Source organism: Rhipicephalus sanguineus, chromosome 8 (assembly GCF_013339695.2).
Source record: "Rhipicephalus sanguineus isolate Rsan-2018 chromosome 8, BIME_Rsan_1.4, whole genome shotgun sequence".
Taxonomy (NCBI): Eukaryota; Metazoa; Arthropoda; class Arachnida; order Ixodida; family Ixodidae; genus Rhipicephalus; species Rhipicephalus sanguineus.
In genome coordinates, this window is record NC_051183.1 from 107,670,060 (window position 1) to 107,691,455 (window position 21,396).

The 21,396-nt window shown below is 46.9% G+C and overlaps 1 protein-coding gene across 1 annotated transcript in view; it reads left to right on the forward strand.

Moving 5' to 3' along the window:
- The window catches only part of LOC119403426 (TNF receptor-associated factor 6-like), a 32,974-nt gene extending 12,120 nt beyond the window's left edge, over window positions 1–20,854 (forward strand). Inside the window, exons 2-3 of the mRNA XM_049418322.1 lie at window positions 5,152–5,448; window positions 20,849–20,854. Of these exons, the coding sequence (XP_049274279.1) occupies window positions 5,152–5,448; window positions 20,849–20,854 (303 nt within the window). The remainder of the gene's footprint in view (window positions 1–5,151; window positions 5,449–20,848) is intronic.
- The last annotated feature ends 542 nt before the right edge of the window (window positions 20,855–21,396 follow it).

Sequence of the window (21,396 nt, forward strand, 5' to 3'; positions counted from 1 at the left end):
TGCAACACGACGAAGAGCAGCAAGGAGTGCGGGCAACTGCTTGCAGACTAACCGGAAGTCGTAGGTTCTTGTTCGAGCAATCGCAGCATCGCCTCCATACCGCGTCACAGTTTTCAACAAGTTCACGTCACACACGTCACTAGGGAGGCCGGAAAGGCCCGGGAGAGCAGAAGGGATGGTTTCTTGGAATTTGTGGCACGCCCGCGGTTTGTAGCGCTACCACGCGTGGCATCGTTTGTCGTGACGGCATTCACGATGAGCGTGTTTACTTGAAATGTTGAAAAACTATCGGACGTTGTTTAGGGGCTATTTGAAGACACGGGGTGGGGTATAATTAAAAAAATAGCATTCGGAAGATCTCGCGGCTTGTGGGATCGGTTTCCATGCGAAGCAGTCGGCGAAAAACTGTCTATGCTGCGTTTTTTAAGCGTTACGAGGTGGATGGACGTGTTTTATAAGTGAAGTAGTTTTGTTCCCATCGAGGGCTTACCAAAAACTTCGTCTACACTGGTGTTTAAAGGGTACCTTATGATCTGACGTAACAACCGCACTCACTTTAGAGCACAGACGTCAGTATTGAAACGATGTGCACTTTACGGTACGATTACGGGAATATCACACGCAACTTCCGTTAGCGTGTCCCCGTGGAGTCAAAAAACGCTTGAATATAGCTTTATAAATCATAGGAATACAAATACCAGCTTTGTAATTTGCACTGGGTGACGCCCGGTCGCTATTTCCCTCTCCCGTCATGCTGTATAACATACGTTGACGTGGGAGAGAGACGGGGAGGGCGAAGAACTTTACTGAGACCCGAGGAAATGATAATGCGCTTATGGGCTTCCTTGGCAACCAATACAAGTGAACTTGCGAGGAACCCACTACGCTATAAATCATTGTAATTTTTGAGAAGTAGGGCAGCAGGCACTGTGCTATTTTTCGTCATTCTACGGAGAGCCGTAGTACCTGCTAAACGCATTTAAGGCAATATGCGCACTCTGTTGATGCTGTGCCTGATGACGACGAAGAATTATGGCAGAGCCCTTGTAATGGGTTGGAAGCATTCAACAACCTACTCGTTGCGCAATTCGCATTGTGCGACGCCTGGTTACAGAATTCGCGTTGTGCGACGCTTGGTGCTTATTTTACTCTTCTACCACGCTATATTGCATATGCTAATGTGGTTCCTTCCCGACATGAAGCCTGCATAGGACCTTTTTGCAAAACAGCTTCAAGCGCCGGCATGGCTCAGAGGTTGAATACTGGGCTCCCACGCAGAGGGCCCAGGTTCGAACCTCGTTCCATCCTGGATTTTTTTTCTTATTTCGTTTTGTTTTCTTATTTCGAGCGATACTGGTTACGGACACCGGCGGCGGCGGCAGCGGTGGCGGCGACGGCGGCGGACAACTACGGCGCCAAAAACGGCCGGTGAAATGATCTCATAACAGCTTTCGCTGTAAAAGCCCAGACTGCCATGAACAGAAGCGAGTTATTGCGCACTCAGAGCTCGTCTGGGCAACGCTGACCTGGGGCACTTTGTTGATACCGCCTAAACTACGTGTATGATTACAGATGACCTTAGTCGGATGTTTCATAATATATGCCCAAACACCCATATTGTAATGTCTAACGCAGAGCAAATACTGCCCATAACAATGCATTGCATAAAAGCATTACATGCTTTATTTTTCTGACACGACCTATCTCTTACAGTAGCGTAAGCATGATCACGAATTCAGGTAAATACGCGACATAAACATATATGCACAAGCAAATAACGTGATCAAGAGAGTACATTGCTTACCTGTATTACATTTACTGCTGTCTTCGGCCAACGTAACAACGGATGCAACACGCTCGACAATTGTGTCTCATGCAAGCGAAGAATGAGCAATGCAACTCGTTGCAACGGCCGCGCAGCGCACTGAACGTCCCTGTTGCATTGCCTCGTGGCTGATTTGTGGCAGACCTCGCACTTTTACGAGTGTCCTTGCTTACTGTGTCACCAGTTAGACGCCATCAACGTACAAAACACGATTAGACCACGCACGTCACCAAAGCACGGAGCGTAAAACCTGGTTAAATCGAAGCGCGACTTCAACAACCGCGCCAACCGCCTCGCGTCCGAATGATCTTCCGGCATACACCTCAAGCTGTGCAACGCCTAGGAGAGATGATGCCTTCCCTGGTTCGATGAAGTTGAAGCGGCGCCTGGAGGACGCCGTGTTTGTGACTCACGCGGGCTCACACACAGTTCTATAGGCCATCAAACGAGCGGCTGTCGCACGCTATCTTGTTAACTCCGCGGCATCTTTTTCTCCTGGGTTGGAAAACTGATAAATGTTAGGCGTGTTTGGTGCTATGTTGTGACCTGACGTTTGCCGTATTATTGCGATAGCAATTTCATGGACAGTTTCGGCTGGTTTTTGTCCATCCCCGTCGCCGCCGCCGTCACGCACCGTATATGTATAAGTACATATATATATATATATATATATATATATATATATATATATAATATATATATATATATATATATATATACATAAAAGCCGCAAAGAAAAATAATTCAGAAAAAATGCTTCCGAAGCGCGGTATTAAACCAGGGACCTCTCGCTCGGCAGCGCGTGGCTCTAGCCACTACGCCACGAAACGCAGATCGTCCACGTAGCTAACGGGTAGCGTTATATACACACCCTTTACCGCTGGCCGGACTTAGAGACGACAGGCGCTTATAAGCGTTTCTTCATTACCAGCGAGATGGCGCGAGGAGCGCGCTGGGCGCTGGGCTTTAAAGGTCGCCGCCCCCTCCTGCGAACGCCGATGCTCTTCGCCCTACAGGGCGTGGTCGCCTTCGTGCGCTTATCTCAAGAAAAGAAGGAGGGCGGGCGGGGTAGAGCGGGGGGTTGTATGTTTTGTGCTTTCCCCGCGATCTCCGCGCTGAATCACAGAGCGTACGAAGGTCACTTCGCCCGCTGCAGCGGCCGCATTTGCGAAAGGAGGGCGCTGTTCAAACAGGAATAAGTAACAACTGCGACGTTTAGTTCGTGCTCGTCCTGGTATACCTGTTCGTTCGTTTCGTGCGTCCTGCTTTATGTTTCAGCAGTGTGCTTCAAGTATCGAGCTGTGACGCATGATAGTTCGCGCTCGTCCTGTGTGCGTTCTTTTCGTGCGTCCTTTGGGCTCGAGCGACGCGCTGGCAATTTCGAGCTGCTTTCCGTTCTTCACGTTACATTCCAACTTGTTGCTATCGCATTCATTGCTTCGCCATTGCGGCGAAACTGACTTTTTTTACGACCACTTAACTTTAACATTGAAAATAAACTAGAGAAGATGGCAAGAAAATACGGATAAATTGTATTGCGAGTGTTGGAAAATATTTTTCTCGCGCCTCGGAATGCTTCTTCGATCTCATCGTATGTTTCATTTTTTTTTTACTTTCGTGTGCTCGAAGTACTTCATCGTGTCGCCATTTACCATCTTATGTCTCTCTTCTCCGTATTAGCGAAGCTTCACGGGGGCGAATCAATTAGGCCTGCGGCTTAAAAGGAAAGTAAATATGAGAAAACTTAGGAAGTGGTTAGGCAACAACTTAGGAAGTGGTTAAGCTTTACGTCGAAAAACGTACAGCTGAACCTGTCGCATTCCCATGTTTGCTGGGCCTAAACCCACGCTCCCGCAAACCTCTGCTGCCGTTCAATTCGGCCTATTCTAAGAGTGTTAAGCGAGCAATTGCCTCACTTGTTTTAGACTCCGCGCTCCAGAAGTCTTGCGAACATGCTGCCTCAACCAGTTTCGGCCAACAGGTGGAACGGCTGCGGTCGTCGGGATATGCGGAAACCGTTCTGGTGGCCACTGGGGGTCGCTGCTCCAGGAAATAAAGGAAAGAGGAGGAGCAAGAAAAGACAGAAGAGCGCCATGAAGCCCGTGTGCACAGTGTATCTGCTCAAGAGTGGCTACTAGGCACAATGTGCATATTGTCATATCAGCGATGAACAAGCTGTCAAAGTTTTGTGCGCGCATAGCAGGAGAGGTAAAAAAGACAGCGTCTTGTGGAAAAAAGCACACCCGGCTTTACAGGGATTGTGCGGAGGCGTCGTGTATGAGTTGCCACTGAGCTTCGGGAAGTCCTATATTGGACAAACGAGCCGCTGTGTCAACGACCGGGCACGTGAGCGTGAGCTGTCGCTCACAAATGATCGGCGCGCACACCTTCCGGCGCACTGCGTGGGAGTGCGACCGTGAGCCTCTGTTCACTGAACTGAAGATACTGGGCCGCAGCAGAGACACCGTGGCACGTGAGCTTCTGGAGTCATTTCACATCAAAAAGAAAGGCACCGATTGTGTTAGCCAAACGTCGGTATGTTTGCGGGGGAGTGAGTTTCAGTTGATTCAGCGTAACTTAATATAACCTTTTGTCTTTTGTATTATTTTTCATCCATTTGATGCGTGCGCAGCCGCGCTTGTGGTATACTGTGCTTTATATACTCGTGTTTTTTTCCGAATAAAACCAGTTGGTAGTGAGCGCTCGTGTAGTCGTCTTGTCTCTTGTGTCCCGTTCGTTTGCGCTCAATCTATTACACAAACAATATTGCGATGTATCTGCTCAAGGGTGACTAGTATGGCTACACCATTTGTATGGGCGTTTTTGTTCTGCACCCTCCCCCGACCCTTCTCTCTATTTCTTTCTGTCTTCTGTCTTTCCTGCTGAAAATGGTACCGCTTCGTCTGAAGTATTGTCGTATCAGCTGAGGAGCGGAATAGTGGAATCGTAAATGCTGAGCTTGTATTTTCTGACTTCGCAAAAGTAGACAGTTTTGGAAGTATAATAACTTTGTCTTTCCTCCAAGTGTAACGAACCTCATCGTAGTCGTTGCAATGGTGTTTTCATAAAAGCCCTGACGCTTTTTCAAGTAGTTCAAATATGTAAATCGCAGTTTGATAAAAAAGTTTAAGAAACCACTGATTAGGTTTGATAAAAACACTGATTTCCTTGTGCATGAAAGAATATTAATGTTGCGAGAATGAACATTCAAAATATATGTGTCCTTGTTATTGCCAAAGGAGCTTAGCTGCATGTTTCATTTTATGGAATTTTCGAATGATCTTCAAGTTCTTTGTTGCTGATATAAAACAATCCTTCTGTTGCAGGTAAAATGCTGGAACGAGGAAAACGGTTGCGACGCCATCATGACTGTTTCAGACATGCTGAAGCACTTTGATGAAGATTGCGTCCGTCACACAGCGCGCTGTCCGAACTGCTCAGCTCTCGTCCTCTGCACGAATGTGTGCGCGCATCGGAGAAGTAACTGCACCACGCACGAACTGTCCAGCGAGGCCCAACAGCTGAAACCACTCCAAGGCTCGGCTCAGGAAGCCATGTTCCCCGATTTAAAGACAACATTGGAAGAACATGTCGGGGAAATGAAATTTGGCCTTGACCAGGTTGTACGAGAGCACCATACCCAATGCGATCAACTAAAGGAGGTCTTGCACATTGTAAATGAGCTTAGGGAGACAGTGATAGAAACGTCACAGAAGCAAACGCGTGACACTAATGAAGCAAGGATTGTCGCTCTTAGAGAAGTCAAGGAAGATTTGGCTGCAAAAGATGGCAGACATCACGAAGTTGCACAAATAATTGGTCTTTTAAGCGCAGATGTTAAAGTAGTCGCAGCCGACGCAGGCGCAACAAGGCAGTGCATCGATAAGCTGGAGCGAAGTAATGCTGAGTTAAGACGCCGTTTTGCCGCAGACGACAACCGACTGAAAAGAGTCTCACAAACCGTTAGCTCCTTCGAGGGTGTTCTCGGTAAAGCACTGGAACGGGCAACAGAGGTCATCGTAGCAAAGTGCAAGACATATTCTGGCATGCGTGATGCGTCAAACGTTTCAGACAGCAAAAATGGCCAGGAGGCGTCCGGTGTGAGAGAAAGTCAGGCTCTTGCAAGCGGCACATTGGGGATTACACAAAACGTGTTTTATGTCAAAGGACTAAAGGCGTTGAAAGAAACGGCGATATCGAAAGGTTATTCTGAGCATTTCAATGCACCATTTACTTGTGCGGGTATCACTTCTCCTTCGGATTGTACCTGAAGAAAAATGAGAACTCCGTGTCAGCGCACGCGCTTATGCGACTGCACAAAGGCGTGATTGACGAATTTCTTCAATGGCCATTCAGTCACGATGTCAAGGTCACCTTTATGCATTCATCTCCAGCCAAATACCGCGAGTTCTCGCATACTAGTCCCTTTAAGCTGGAAAATTTTGGCAGGCCGACTGAATCACCTAATGCAGGCGCCTATTTTTCCGGCATTGTTGTTCCCCTGGAGGATCTCCAACGTGAAGGATACATTGAATCTGATCGTGTCTGCTTGAAGTATGAGCTACAGCCTAAAACGAAGTAATACCTTCGAGCCATGTGTACAGTGCATTGTAGAAAGACGGATATCCGGAAGTGCGAATGGTCATGTCCGAAGAGAAATAATCAAGTCGGCGGATATAGAGTTCTGAGGTATATGTATTGTAGTTTTATGTTTTATGTAATCATGTATGCTCGAAAACATCCTTCTTTACCCACCTCTGAGGCCAGCTATCCTACTTTGTTTCAGGATATTTGAGAAAAATGTTTGTTATAACTGGAACGTTAGCGACGCCACAACAAAGGATGTTATTGTATGTTGTAATAATGCAGTTCCCTTTCCAGAGAAAATAAAACGGATATTCTCCATTTGGCCTTGCGGCAGTTTGCGGTGACCAAAGGAACTTTTATAATATTTAGTAGTTCCTCGAATAGCCTAGTAAGGGGCCTTAAACTAGCAATAGGCTATTATTTAGTGGCAGTCATTCAATCGTAAACTTGATGGCAAGTCAATCGTATACTGCAAACCGTTTCACACTCGTATAGGTGTTTTTGAAATAAAACACCTATCGTACACCCCATTTTCTGTCAATATTATCCGAAAGGGTGTAATGTCTTTTTTGCACAACCTTTGCACACCCTTTTTTAATTTTAGGTGTACAATGGGAGTATGTTTGTTCTACAACATCCATTGGTGTTCTTTGAATTTTACACCTATGGGTCAATTCACGCAGTCAATTGACCCATAGGTGTCACCCGTGACGCTTAGACAATTCTGGGATAAATGTTTGCATTTATTTTTGCTCCATATTGCCGAATACTATTCTACGGCAGTCAGTACTCACATCTATAATACAGAAAGGTGAAAATAAAAATAATGACCGCTTATTTGAACACAGCAAAGGGACAACCAAGAGAATACATGACCGAACATGACGCTGCAGAAACGAATCAATGGTACAGTATCAGCACACAAGGTGTTCCACTGGCTGATTATTTGATGAAAGGGTATTGGCCTCGATATCTTTGAGTGGCGCCCTCTCGCGTGTGACGTCAGAGAGGGACTCGGGTACCGCTCTTCGCGCTCGCTGCGTGAAGGTTACTTGACGCTACCGGCCAGTCTGCCCTGCTCGAGTTATTGAAACATGAATGGGCATGTCCATAAAGCAATTTGTACTGAATGTAAAATGCCCAGCGAATTCGAGCGGAGCTGCCGTCGGAGCACGTTCAGTGCCGATTGCTCCTGGTGTCGTCTGATAGCCATGAATGTGTACGTCTGCATGTATGGCGATGATTTCTTTCGCGACTGTTCTATCCCGTGGCGCACTCAAATGACTTTCCGGCCCGTTTGAAATCCCAAATTTCAGCGCTCGGACTTCGGCTACCGTGTCGGCGTTTAAGCGCAATATACGTATACCGCGTGCTGCACGTGTTCGGTTGCTAAGCCTGCTCCTTCGATTCAATTCCTTTGTTCGGAGTTTTAAACGCGTGACAAGCGACGTGTGATGGCATTCAAATGAAATAAAGGGCGTTACAGGCCAGAACTTTTGATTAAATCCGAATTTTCAGCGGCTGCCGTGTAAGCGTGTCGTATGTAGTTGAAGTTTAAACAAGAAATAAAAAGGTTGAGAGCATGTGTCAAACAGGGATGCACCACGGTGATATGAAATATATCGTAGGTCGTGCGGAGTCGTCTTTATTTTTGTAGCATATTTTAATCCTTACGTTAACAAATCAACGTTTCCTAACTCGTTCCCGGCTGTTTGAAAGCATGATGAACAGAATTAGTGTAATCATACTAACGTAGATAAATACAAAGCTTTCGCATCGAAAATCGTAGCAAGATGTATTTACTATAAATTAGCGTAATTCACTCTCAACGGTCGACTCCTGATAGGGCGTGATGCAGTCACATACTAAAAAGACTCGCAGGGCCCCTATGCATTTGCCTAAGACGGCTCGCAGGCGAAATTCATCTTCTTCTTTTTGTTCAGTCGATGTATTGTTCCTTCCCCGCCCCCTTCCGAACGTCTTTTGGACGTAACGTGGTTTTGCACTGCCTCGAGGATCGGAGGCATTGCCTCCGTGATCGACTCACCAATCATGGAGGCAATTCAAACCAACGATGTCATGCGATGACTTAATCATGTGACGTGACGTTATGACCTCACAAATTTTGGAGGTCTGTGGTGTCATCAGGACGTCATAAAGTGACGTCATCATGTGAGAATTTTTTGCATCACTCGTGTTGACGCTGCCGAATAGGCTCGCCGACGGTGCATTTTCCCGTTTGATCACGAATCCAAAGCTTTCGGCGTAAAATATTTACCCTTGTTACAGCGCCATAAAGAATAGCAAAAACCAGCCAAAGGGCCAAAATAATGGTGGGAAACGACTATCTTGCTCCTCTTCCTCGACATAATCGCCCATTTCTCCTACTGTTTATCAATCCGTATTATCCGTGGCAAACGAAACACGAACAGTGGAGCGCGGTCCACAGGCATTAGGAACTGTATATTGCGCGCCGTCCTGTCATCACCATTGACAGCTACGCACACCCGATTAGGCAGCACTGCTCAATCGGAAGCATGAATCTGGCTCACGAGCGGCAAACCGAAACAGCGTATATATCTCTAATCATAAGAGTGCGAACTGTACCGCGCGCACCACTGCTGGCGTTTCATTCGGGGGCGATAGTACGTGTAACAAGATTTAATGTGAATCCACTTCACCCAATTCACCGCTAGTTGTCCGCAATAACCCGCTGGTCTATGAAGTAATCAATTTTATTTTGTCGGCAAACGTTCCGTGTACTTACTGCAATTCGGAGTGGAGTGTTAACTTTCGTTCAAGTCTGTTTACATAACGCTAACTTTTGCGAATAAGCCGTGAAATTGATCGCGCTTAGCTCCAAAGCAGCGTAGACTCTCTTTAACTCGACTGGCGGGACGTTCGCGCTTTCACGTAAGTTATTTCAACACCATCCAGCCCAGTGAGTGACGCTACGAACTCGGGGGCATGATCCTGACCGCGATGGCTCTGTGGATATAGAAGATACGTTAATGTTAACGTTTCTTAACCTCCAATAATGCTAGCAGCCATCTAAAGAACTATCATTACAGGAAAATACAGATAGCAGTCGAGGAACGCCGTGCGACGCGAGCGAATTATAACGAACATGCTGCTGTTCTAGCCGCAGCCTAGCAGACGACAAAAGCCGAATCCCCGCCTCTGCGTCACCGGAGCGCCGTTGGCAGCGCCGCCACCGGTGGCTCACCAGGCCAATATACAAGTCTTCTGCAGTCCAATTCAAACACCTGAACATGACTTTTTAAGTCTGTCCTTTCTAACTAGCTCTAACCGAATGACTTATATCATAACTTCATGCGGCAACAATGCATGCTGACTTCTTGCTTTAGTAACAGAAGCAACGCACATAAGTGTAACCTGCTAGTACACAGTATTGCGCAGAAACTGTACTGCAGCTGAACACACAAAGCAAGCATAATTAATGAATTACTGGTGTTTTATGCGCCAAAACCCCGATATGATAATAAGTCAGTCCGTTGCGGAGGGCTCATATCCGGAAATTTGAGACACCTGGGACTATTTAACGTGCACCTAAATCGAAGTAAATGAGCCTCTAGCACTTTCTCTGCCAATAAAAAAGCTACCGCCGCGGCCTGGATTGAACCCGCAATCTTTGGGTGTAATAGTATTATAGTAATAATATATCGGGTTTAACGTCTGAAAACCACGATATGTTTATGACAGACGCCGTAGTGGAGGGCGCTTGAAATTTCGACCACCTGGGCTTCTTTAACGTGCGCCGAAATCTAAGTACACGGGACTCAAACATTTTCGCCTCCATCGAAAGTGCAGCAGCCGTGGCCGGGATTTGATCCCACGACCTTCGGGTGAGCAGTCGAATGCCATAACCACTAGACCACCTTGGCGGGGCGCAATCTTCGGGTGAGCAGCCGAGTATATATGTACTTCCGTGGAAGCATGCGAGTAACAAACATTTATAAACCGTTAAGCTTGAACGCGATAGCGATATCCGCACGCACGCACGCACGCACGCACGCACGCACGCACGCACGCACGCACACACACACACACACACACACACACACACACACACACACACACACGAAAAACGCATAGTAAAGCTTAATGTTTTCGCCCTCTTCAACAGCAACTTTATGACAACAATGTTTTGTCTGTCCATAGTATACGGGTGAGTACCGCCTTGCCGAACGCTAGCCTGCCTTCGCTTCTCGGTAGAGACCCAAGCCGTGCCACAAGGAGAGCCGAAGTGCGGGTTGCCTCTGGCTCATATATTTATTTGCACCTACGTAGAATTTTCGCTCACTGCCAACGCTGCTTTTTCGCTCGCAACCAAAGAAGCCGCCGCCGACACCGGAATTTCTGCGAAACGAGCTCTTTAATGCTATCGCGGGCACGACGTAAAATTATCTACCTATGGATAGTGAGAGCCTCGGCGTCTCGACGCGTAATACAACGCATGCCTGTAGGTGCCGTCGACTAGACCGTGTATCTCAAACCTCATCGCAACGAGCTATCAGAGGAACGTGATGTACCGGGACAATCTTTGCTTTTCATTTTATTTTATTACTACTCCTGCTGTTGGCAAACGTACGCCACCGCGCCGTTTGCTCCATGCAAAAAATGCTGAAACTTGAACGTTTGAACTCGAGCTTGCGGGCCATGTCTTATTGCGACAAAGAAAATAACGCCAAAAGAATAATACATGTGTTGTGCTGCATCGCGTCAGTGAGTATGCACACTGAAAAGGTCATTAACCAGCAAGCTTTGCTTGACTTAATAACAGCGATTACCGCTTAACTTCGTGACGGGCTTGGTAGCGCTGGTGCTGTATCCGGTGTATCCATCCGCACGGCCGTTGTGTCACCTCTGACGTCAGTCGAGCACGCGGAATTCGGACGTGTCGGTCGCGCTCGCCGTGCTCGTCTCCTCTCGCTTTGTTTCGGGCTCTGCGAGTGCTGTGATTCACGGAAATTATGAACGCAGCTGTGAAGAAGCTACTTCGCGGCATGTTCAGCACTCGTGAACCTGCATGCAAGTACTACGTTCCTCTGGAGCGACTGTTAGTGGCTGTTATACGCGGACAGGAGTTAGGCCTATAGGCCCGTAACATTTCCTGCGGAGAAATTGACGTCTCAGTTTGGGTGCGAGACTCTCGCAGCTTCATTTCTGCTTAGATGGAGGGACGGACGCCATCAATTTGATGTGCGTTGGCCATTGTTTCGATTGGCGGATTCTTTAAACTACAGGCCTCTGTCCTTTGAAGGTAAGGTAATTTTCTTTAGCTGTGCAAAATTATATTCGAAAACCATGAAAAATGAAAATGCATGTTTTCTTCCATCACGAGCTACATACGTGACATGTTTCAGAAGTACGTGACTGCGTAATTTTTGCGGCGTGCGTGATTACACTGTGCTAATAGAAATGTAGGTTACGATTTCCGTTCACTTTCGAACGTGCTGACTTTTATTGGCCGCGCTTATTGGAGCTTGTTTCAAGGTATGCATTAACGTTTACGTTCAAGCGCCTGTACTACTATTTTGACTCTGAAAAACTACTTTGCGCCATTTGCGCTATTCGGAATGGTTTCGAATGTGTGGAGGTGTGAGTGTTTAAAGTCGTGTTTTAGAGACGCAAGTTGGGCGTCTTTCTAGTGCCATGATGTTACTTTGCCTTCACTGTTTCGACTCGCGCCTTGAAAGTTGTCCTTCTCCCGCGTGTCGCTTCAGCATGGTTAATTGTAGCATGTTCGTCCCTTTGGAGCCGTGCAATGTTATCGAGTTTTCGCCTGTTTACACCGTTCTCTTCTATGTTCCAACTTGTACAACAAATTCCTTTTCTCATTTTTTCCAGGTGGGACTCACCATTTATCTTTTGAAATAAGTGCTGCGCCAAACAAATAATGGCTTTCATGTCTGATGGTGAGGTTATTTGCAGTATTTTGCATTTAAATATAGATGTCCGCACATTTGCGTCTTCTTCGTTTCCTTGGGCTCTTGAAAGAAAACGAAAGGTCACAGAACTTATAAAAGAGTTGACTTCTCCCAGTGTCTGTTTGTGTGTCATTTAGTTGGCTTATGTGCCCGTGTCCTGGTTTTATTTCTCCCCCAGATTAGCTTGTTTTCACGTTTACGCGCGTTTTGGAGAATTGAAGCGTAATAGCAGGCGATAAAAAGTATTTGCTATTGCAGTTAAGGCCAAACCCCATATGCGCGAAAATGCACGCGACAGCGACGAGCGATGCTATGAGCGACGAAACGAGCAGTTCGCGCGACGTGTCGCATGGTGGATTTCGCGCGATCGCTCGGTTTTTCAGATGTGGAATCCGTCGCTCGTCGCCCGGACGTGCTGAGCTCAAGCAGCCAATAGCAAAAGACCTGAACAAGATGCATCAGTGACGTATTGCTGATTTCCGCCACTTTCTTATCGGCGCGCATCAAGAACAACGTTCATCAACGCGTTCATCAACATGGCTAACGGCGACGAGCGCAACGTTGACGTTGTTGAACGCGAACGTGCGCTACGGGACCTCAGGGACGGGAACTACAAGTCCCGTGCCCTCTGTGATGCGGCTTGGCGGCACGTAGCAGAAGTGATGGGATCGAAAAAAATGCTGCAGGACAATAATAAACATTTTATGTACCATTATGCAACAAAACATCGTATTTTACATTGCATACCGCTGACGACGGGCCATTTTTGGTACGAATAAACGCCCTCATGCCAGCAACAGTGGACATCGCTCGCCGAAGCCGTCGCGTGAATGGGGATTGCCCATCCAAGCGACCGCTTGCGCGAAGACGATCTACGTCGCGTCGCTCGTCGTTGTCTCGTGCATTTTCGTGTATATGGGGTTCGGCCTTTATTGAAAGCGCGATCTGCCTCCGTGAACTTTTGCCTTACCTACTGTAATTAAGCTATAGTGAAAGTAAACTGACCTGATTTAAGTTATTCTTCGTTTTATGTAGGTGCAGCTTGCTGTTTCCCGTCCAGAGTGAGTTGGCATAGTCTGTCACAATAACACTCGAACTGTGCAGGCCCTACAGTTCTTTATGCAAGCATACATCAGCAGTGCACATGCAGACAGCTGTGTGCCCATATAAACCCACGAAAGTGCATCCAGCAGCTTTTATTCAAGTTACGAAAACTGTATATGAACCCCAAGCATACAATGGGGAATCGCAATACATATTGTAACCACCTGTCTTAGCAGGGATTTTTCAAAAGTTTCTATATAAGACCTTTTGAAGAATGCCTACTCTGGCACGGGCCTCAGTAGTACTGAGGCAGGTGCCTCAGTAGGCATTGTTCGTATACTGAGGGAGCCTCTTCACTTGTCTGTCTACAAAAAATCAACAACTATTAAAACGTACTGTTTGTGTACTTTCAATACATCATCAAATTTCATGCCGCTTTCAATTGTAGCTCAATAATTATTCAACAGAACAGTCAGGAAGAATTCTCAATGCACAGTGTACTTTAAATAACAAGTCCACTACTATTCAACAACTTCTCTGTCAATAAAACTGTTGTAAAATTTAATCGGTCAATTTTCCATAGGTGTCAACATTAAAATCAACGATTATTCAATGGACAGACAATTACTCTTCATTATTGTATGTCAACATTGACCAACGGTTTTTCAATAATTTTCAATAAGATTTTTTGTATGGGACATGGCAAAGATGATGTGGTTTCTATTCAAATACCGAAAATATGAATTGTGCAGCATTTTAAGGGCAAGATCTTTCAATATGTGCAGAAATACATGGTTTGACCAAAATTCTAAAAGCTCTGATTTATGTCATGCAGACCCACTTATCGAAATTTGAAATTCCGTTAGCTTTAGACAGAAGTGTGAAAACTAGGCCTTATTCACCGGTTAAGGCTAAACACTGCCTACACCAAGATTTTCTTTCCGCAGAGTTGGCCCCCGCGCTGAAAATCCTGAATGCGAATGTGAATTTGTATATGAATACGTACAGCACCTTCTTCTAGAATACCCACACCATGACACACGAAGACCCCGACTGATTTAGCGTTGCATTAGACCGCAGACCATTCAGTTTAAGGAATCCTTTTTGGGCCCATGGGCAACAGAAGTGCGCTTTGAATGCATTCAATGTTTTCTTGAAGATAGTAGCATTCTTGGCCATTACTACCGCATTTAGGTTTTATATCAGAGTGTATATATTATGTGACTGTTGACTATTCGTTTGGCTTGAAGGTTATGTTATGCATGTTAGGTTTTATTTTAACATCCCCGTGATACATATATGCGATTATTAACTATGTTGTCTTGACTGCTATGGTATGTATTTACGTGATAATTAATCTACATGATGCATGGCTGCACAACTTCATAAGGGGGCATTATTGCTTGTATTTTTGTGACTTCACTGTGTTATGGTGTTGTTAAAATTGTATATTGTATGTCCTGCATATTCGGAAATTTTCGGACCCTGAATGCTTTACGTTGGACACCTCTAAGAGCCAAGGAGTAGCTGGCGCCCTCTTTGTGCGCCGATCTCCTTATATCTTGTCAAACTGAGTTGAATGAATGAATAAATTAATTAATGAAAGAAAGGCGGCTCCGATGTCTGGGCGCGTATAAAAGAGACGTCGGCTAGAGCAAAAGAACAGGTCGGGACATTACAGCTACTACCGACCTTCCGGTCGCTGGTTTTTACATTCTATAGGCCTGACGTCATTGGTTACGTTCATAGTCTTGGAAAACAGGCGCGGCGTACAGACAGCGCATACGCTAACCGATGTGGCGCACTATACGTTCTCCACATCTGTTTACTTATTTGCGAATTTTCTTTTTTAGTTTGTACGCTTTCAATGATTGTACCTGATGGCGCCAATTACGCGCACCAAGAAATAAACTTCGCGCGTGATATGCATAATTTACTCGTTGCGTGCGGGTAATAGCTAGGTCACAGGTACCACACGGATAAAAGTCACGGATAAAGGTGACTGACTAGTAACGAGAGCAGTCTCATTCTCAAACTTTATTATGTGACAGTTGCATAGTAGCGATACCGCTAGCTCCAACTGGTTAAGTGAAACCAATTTAAAGAAAATATTATTCAGACTTACCGTTTGGGGCTGCTGCTTGGCGAGGTGGAGCTACTTGCCGGCGACCTGCGAAACAGGGGAAAGGTTGTAGTTATTTTCACGTCCGAGTGGAAGCCGAGAGCATTTTTTTTCTCAGTTCGCTTCTAGTAAGAGAGAAATAGCGAGCTCTTCGTTAGCGGCGTACACATTTACAATAGAGTGTGTGAAAGCTCAATGATGACGTGAACAGTTTTGGTAAAATAAAAATCATGTTTTATTTTTTTGGAGGAGTATACTCTATAAACGTGCGAGTCAGAAATACTGTAGAAAAATTGAAAGCTGGGCCAGTTGGTGGCAGTTCTTGAATATATTGAAACACAGCGCAATCACGATGCGGACCAAGAGAAAAGGAGACAAACCAATGAGCTCTATAAGGCACAATAAAGGCAAGAGCATTTCTCCCGGGTAAATGGGACCCGTCAGGCTGTGGAGTATGTCATTCATAAAGGTATTGAACGCGAGCACTAGACAAAAGACGAGCGGGTTTCACAGCCGGGTTTGTTTCTTCTTTTCTTTTTTGCTTGCTTCTTTTCACCTGCATATGTATATATGTGCACTTTTAAATAAATTTTAGTTGGAAGAATGCTGCGTCCTTGTCCTCTTGCTCGTCTTTTGTCGAGTGTTTGCGTTCAATACCATTATGAATGACATGTTCCAACTCGCCCAACTAACAACGTTGCTGTGTAGCATGACAAGCTTTCTTTCCATGTTTTCGGTACACTATTTAGTGAGGAAGGAAAGAATAAAATGAATGAATGAATGAATGAATGAATGAATGAATGAATGAATGAATGAATGAATGAATGAATGAATGAAATTTTTATTTCATGTGCAGTAGATAAAGGGTGACGGGAGCAAAAGCTGCACTGAAGCAGCTTCATGTAACAATCGCGGCATCCTGCTTGACGTCGGGTGTTAGTCGAGTGATTAGTAGCTCGTTCGCGAGATTTAAGCCGAGTGTTTCAATATGTTCAAGAGTTGAAGTACAGTTACAAGCGTTTGCTTCGTACGTTTTGTACAGGAAATCATAGCCAACTGTCACAGCCATTACAGGTTAAAAAAAGAAAGAAAACAGGATGTGTGCATTGCATGTTTTCAAAAGCTCTCACTCTGGGTGTTGCTGAAGCCACTTGCGTGATTTCAGCCACACAGTGCATGTAGAAATTGGGGTGTCTGAGATGAATAAGCAAGAAAAAAATGAAACATAGTTGGACCTCAATAAAGTTCTTTCATCCATCCATCCATAGTTTAAAAACGTGACCTGTACACGGAAGACGTCTTAAGCCTTCCTTACCTATGCCGCTTACAACGAAGTGACGCATATAACGATGTATTTCGAAGGTAATAATAATTTGCGGGATTTGACGTGTTAAAACTGCGACGTGATTATGAAGCATGCTGTAGTGGAGGGCTCAGGAAATTTCGGCCATCTGGTGTGCTTTTAAGGTGCACCGACATACTGTACAAGGACCTCTAAAATTTCCGCCTCTATCAAAGTTCGATCCGAGAGTGGCTGGGATCGAACCCGCCATTTCTGGGTCAGCAAGCAGGCGGGCACCGTAGCCACTGTACCACCGTGGTGGGCGATGTATTTTGAAGGTGCCAAGCAAATCGTTAACACGGCCTCCATGACAGTATCTCCTCATTGGACGAGTCATTGGCTGGGACGTGACGCGGGCGCAGTGAGGTGTAGCAGGCACCGTGCATCACATCGGCGCCTTAGTCGAGTGACTAGTAGCTCGCTCGCGAGAGTTAAGCTGTGGTTTACGCCCCGCAAACAACACTGGGACATAGTGTTGTTTCTCGCTTTGGAGCAACAAAATAATCGTGTTTATAGCGCTTCGCTACGCTGTTGGGGACAGCGGAAAACATTTTGTCTCCCTCTTCGAAAAGGAAGTCTGTTTCTTTTTTTTTCAGATTCTGAGACCTTTTGTCTCGTCTCGGTTTTTATATATTGTCAGGCGGTGGTCGTTTCGACGCCCTGCACTACACGAAATCAAGCGCGCGTCTCCGAAGCGGGTGCGCCCGCGCTCGTTATGTTAAGGCGCAAGTTTTATGGCGCGTCGTATGCCTAAACTATCGCGCACTGCTCCCCCGCTCTCCGAGCATGCCTACGTTTCTTGTCCCTGGTTTAAGTGAGGATGAAATGCCCTGAAAGGAAAGGCGGTTACTGTTTTACGTATAATACGAACTATTCTAAATTTACCTCGTAGCGGCGCGAAGAGAGCAGTAACAGAAGGCCAGCGCAGCAGGGTGAGCGCTATTGTGGTTGTCCTCTGTTGGTAGCCTCGTCTTTTCGTGCTGTTCCAATAGAATTTTAACGTGAACAATCGCTACCAAAAGGCGACCTCGATGTTATAGTGGTTACGGTGCTCGGCTGATGAATCGAAAGTCGCGGGTCCGACCGCGGCGGTCGCATTTGGATGGAGGACGAAATGTTAAAGGCTCGTATACTGTGTACTGCGAGCGCACGTCAAAGAGCACCAGATGGCCGAAATTTCCAGAGCTCTCCGCTACGGCGTGCCTCATAAACACATCATAGTTTTGGCACGTAAATGCCCGGATATTGTTAATATTATTCCTAACTCTACGAAGAAAAATTGTTGCTGCAGCAAGTCCCCCCCTCCCCCTAATAAGCACAATTTCTACCACGCTACCCACCCAATCACTGCCACTCACTCCCTCAACAGACTTCAGCCTCAACACCTCCTCAACAGCTCTCCCTGACTCTCTTCAAAAGCAGGAACCGTGCACGGGTCTAGAAGAACTGTACAGCTCACTGTTCGGCGCCGTATATCGTGGTTACCCCCCACTCCCCCCCAACACACACACACACACACACACACACAAAAACACTCGCACGCTTCGCTGTTTCAACCCTCTCGCTCGAAGGAAAAACAAAAACAAAACAAACACGACCCTGCTGGAAGAGCTCGGTGTGAAGGCCGGCCGTCGCCTAATTACCACCCAAACCCAAGACGAAGTGCCGACGTAACGTCTGCGTTGCGCGCGGGAACCACCGAAGAAGGAGAAGCATCTTCAACACCCTCACTACTCTATTCTCCCCTCCTCCTTCCTCGGTTTAACCTGCTTTTTATTGTTTTATGTTCTTCTCAACCGTCTCTCTTCACTCTGTTACGGGTGGGTATTTAGATCCATCCCACCGCTGCCACCAGTTGTTACGAGCGGGGTCGTTGGCCGACGCGGACTCAGGGGGTAGCGTGGAGCTGAGCGGCGACAGTCGTACCGCAGGCCCAGGGATGTCCAGAACAGCAGGGAGCCGAGGCAGAGACCGGCGTTGAGGAAAACTTAAAAGACGTTTGTTTACAACATCATAGAGGACAGGATCGTCAGAACGACTTCTAGTCCGATCGATCCGTGCCGAGCAGACGCTCTGCTGCTCCTTAAATACGCTTCATTCCCAAGATAGGGAAACTCCTTAATCGGCAAATGTCCAATCACAAACGTGCATGCCTTTGAAGCTGCATAACTAGCAAACGTCCAATCACAAGCATGCATGCCTTTGGAGGGTCCGTCTCTTCGACACATAGGTCACCGCCCCCAGGATGGCACGCCAGGGACCACTGCACTCTCACTCTCCACGTCCGACCAGTTCGGAAGGGGGGGGGGGGACAATGCCACCTCGGGGAACTGATAATCCTTTTTCGAACAAAGGCACGAGCTTTAACCAAAAGCACACTCGATGCAAATACGCGTCCCACGGAGGCGACCCACGCGCAGCTGCCAGCTTCCCGCCGAAGCGCTCAGTTCAGGGAAAAGACAGCAGGTGTAGGTGTCTAATCCGTTCTCCGAAATGAGGGGGGGGGGCGAGTTCAAGAAGCAGGAAAACTCGTTTGGAGACAGCTGGCCCAGGACCCTCGCATTTGCTTTGTAACAGCTTCCCCGGCGGCAGGCCGAGACCTCGACATACAAAGGTCAATCACCTTTGTGGGGAGAGGTCGATGAAGACAATGCTGATGTGCTGAAGCCGTGCACACCGCGATGCTGCTCTGCTGCATTCCTCCGCCACCTCCGGTGATCTCGAACATCTGGTAGCGTCGTCCAAGTTCGGAGAAAAGCTTCTTGCTCTGCTGGCCAACATTCCTTCTCGAAAGACAGCACCTGTGTCAACCACGCGAGAACCACAACCGCCAAGCAAGCAAGCGCCCGTACTCTCTCCCTGAGACCCACCAGGCTTTTACTCCAAACAAAATGACCTGTTCTCAATTAAAATAGCAGCAGCAATTCCAACAACCAAACCTGAAATAGGCTGCTCAAATCCACAAACACATGTCGTGATGAAGCACGACCACAACAAAAAAAAAGCAATTGTAAACCTCTCACATAAAAAACTGAACCTAAATGCCAAGCCAGAGTACCCGATGCCATCAAGTTCCCTGAATCGCACACAACACTAGCCTTTGGCTAAAACCCTTTTACTCATTGCACTTGGCAAATGAGTATTACATTAAGAAAACAAAGCGCTTCAAACTTAATGCGAAATAAAACTGAAAATCAAACTCACACGTATACCATAATACAAAGTGAAAAGTTAAAACCATACTGACGGGCTTACTAGCACGTAACGCCAAAACAAATCATTAGTACGTTAAACAGAGGCCTTTAACATTCAGCCTTCATCTCTGTAACCACTACGAACAGCTCTACACGAGCGCTAACGGTCCTGTCTCTTAAGAAAACAAACAAATAACCAAACAACTACCCCAGTGTCTGCGTCTGCGATAAAGAGGAATGTAAAAATTTACAAAACAACGCTGCATTCCTTCCTCATCGGCAGGCGACAAAACATTATCAAGCACATCCTTTCCAAAATTGAATACAAGATAAATTCTTAGTATTCAACGTTACCCTGTGCTTATCTGCATGCGGCGCCCTTTCAGACGAGCTCTGGGGAGACGCGCATGCCACAGATTTCGAGGGGTCCGGTCTCGACAAATGAACAAAGAACAAACCCATCCTACGCGCTCAGTAGCGGCGACTTTTGACCCGCGGCCTCTCGATTCTGACAAAGGGCATCGCTTGCCCATTGTGCCCCTCCTGGTTAAGCCGTCAGCCTTTAGCCACGGTGGGGGACAGCCTTTGTCACGATTCCGGCGTACGCGACATCTCGCTGCGCTCCTGCCTCGACTTGCCGTGAAAAGGATGAGACCAGGCGAAGATTTCGGCATCTGAATTTCACTGAAATGCTTTTCCTCGCGAGGCCCCTCACGTCCGATCTAGATTTCCGCAGGACTCTCAACTTGGAACTTGTACTAGCACGCCTTTTTGGGATTTCAGGCCTAGCCTTTATCTTGGCGTCTCGAAGAATGCGGTCGTCGCGTTTGGCTAGCGCTTTAGCACGCTTACCGCCACTGGTCTCTTTTGCGTTCGCCTTTCGTTTGCGTCGGCGCCTTTTTCTCACCGAACGGCTCGCAGCGCTCATAGTCTCGGCACTAGTACTCTCAAGTGCGCTGCCTTCTACATTCGCTGCCAACACTTTAGGCGGCTGAACTGACTTGTCCTCTGGGCCGTTACTAGGTAGCTCTGAGTCTGACCTAACGGTAGTCCCGACACTCTCTAAGTCAGCCAGCTCGCCCTGAGATGTCTCTTCAGCTTCGGGCGTTCTATCGCTTTCGTGGATAGCCCCTTTTTTCTGGCCTTCGAAGTCGGCCTCCTGCTCTTCGCGCCTTTGACACTCTTCAATCTCACGCGCTTTGCGTAGCGCCTCTGTCTCTCGCGCCACACGAAGTGCTTCTTGTTCTCGCGCTTCCTCATCTAGCGCTTTTAGGACGCGCTTCATCCTCACGCGCCTTGCGGAGCGCCTCGGCCTCTTGCGCCACACGAAG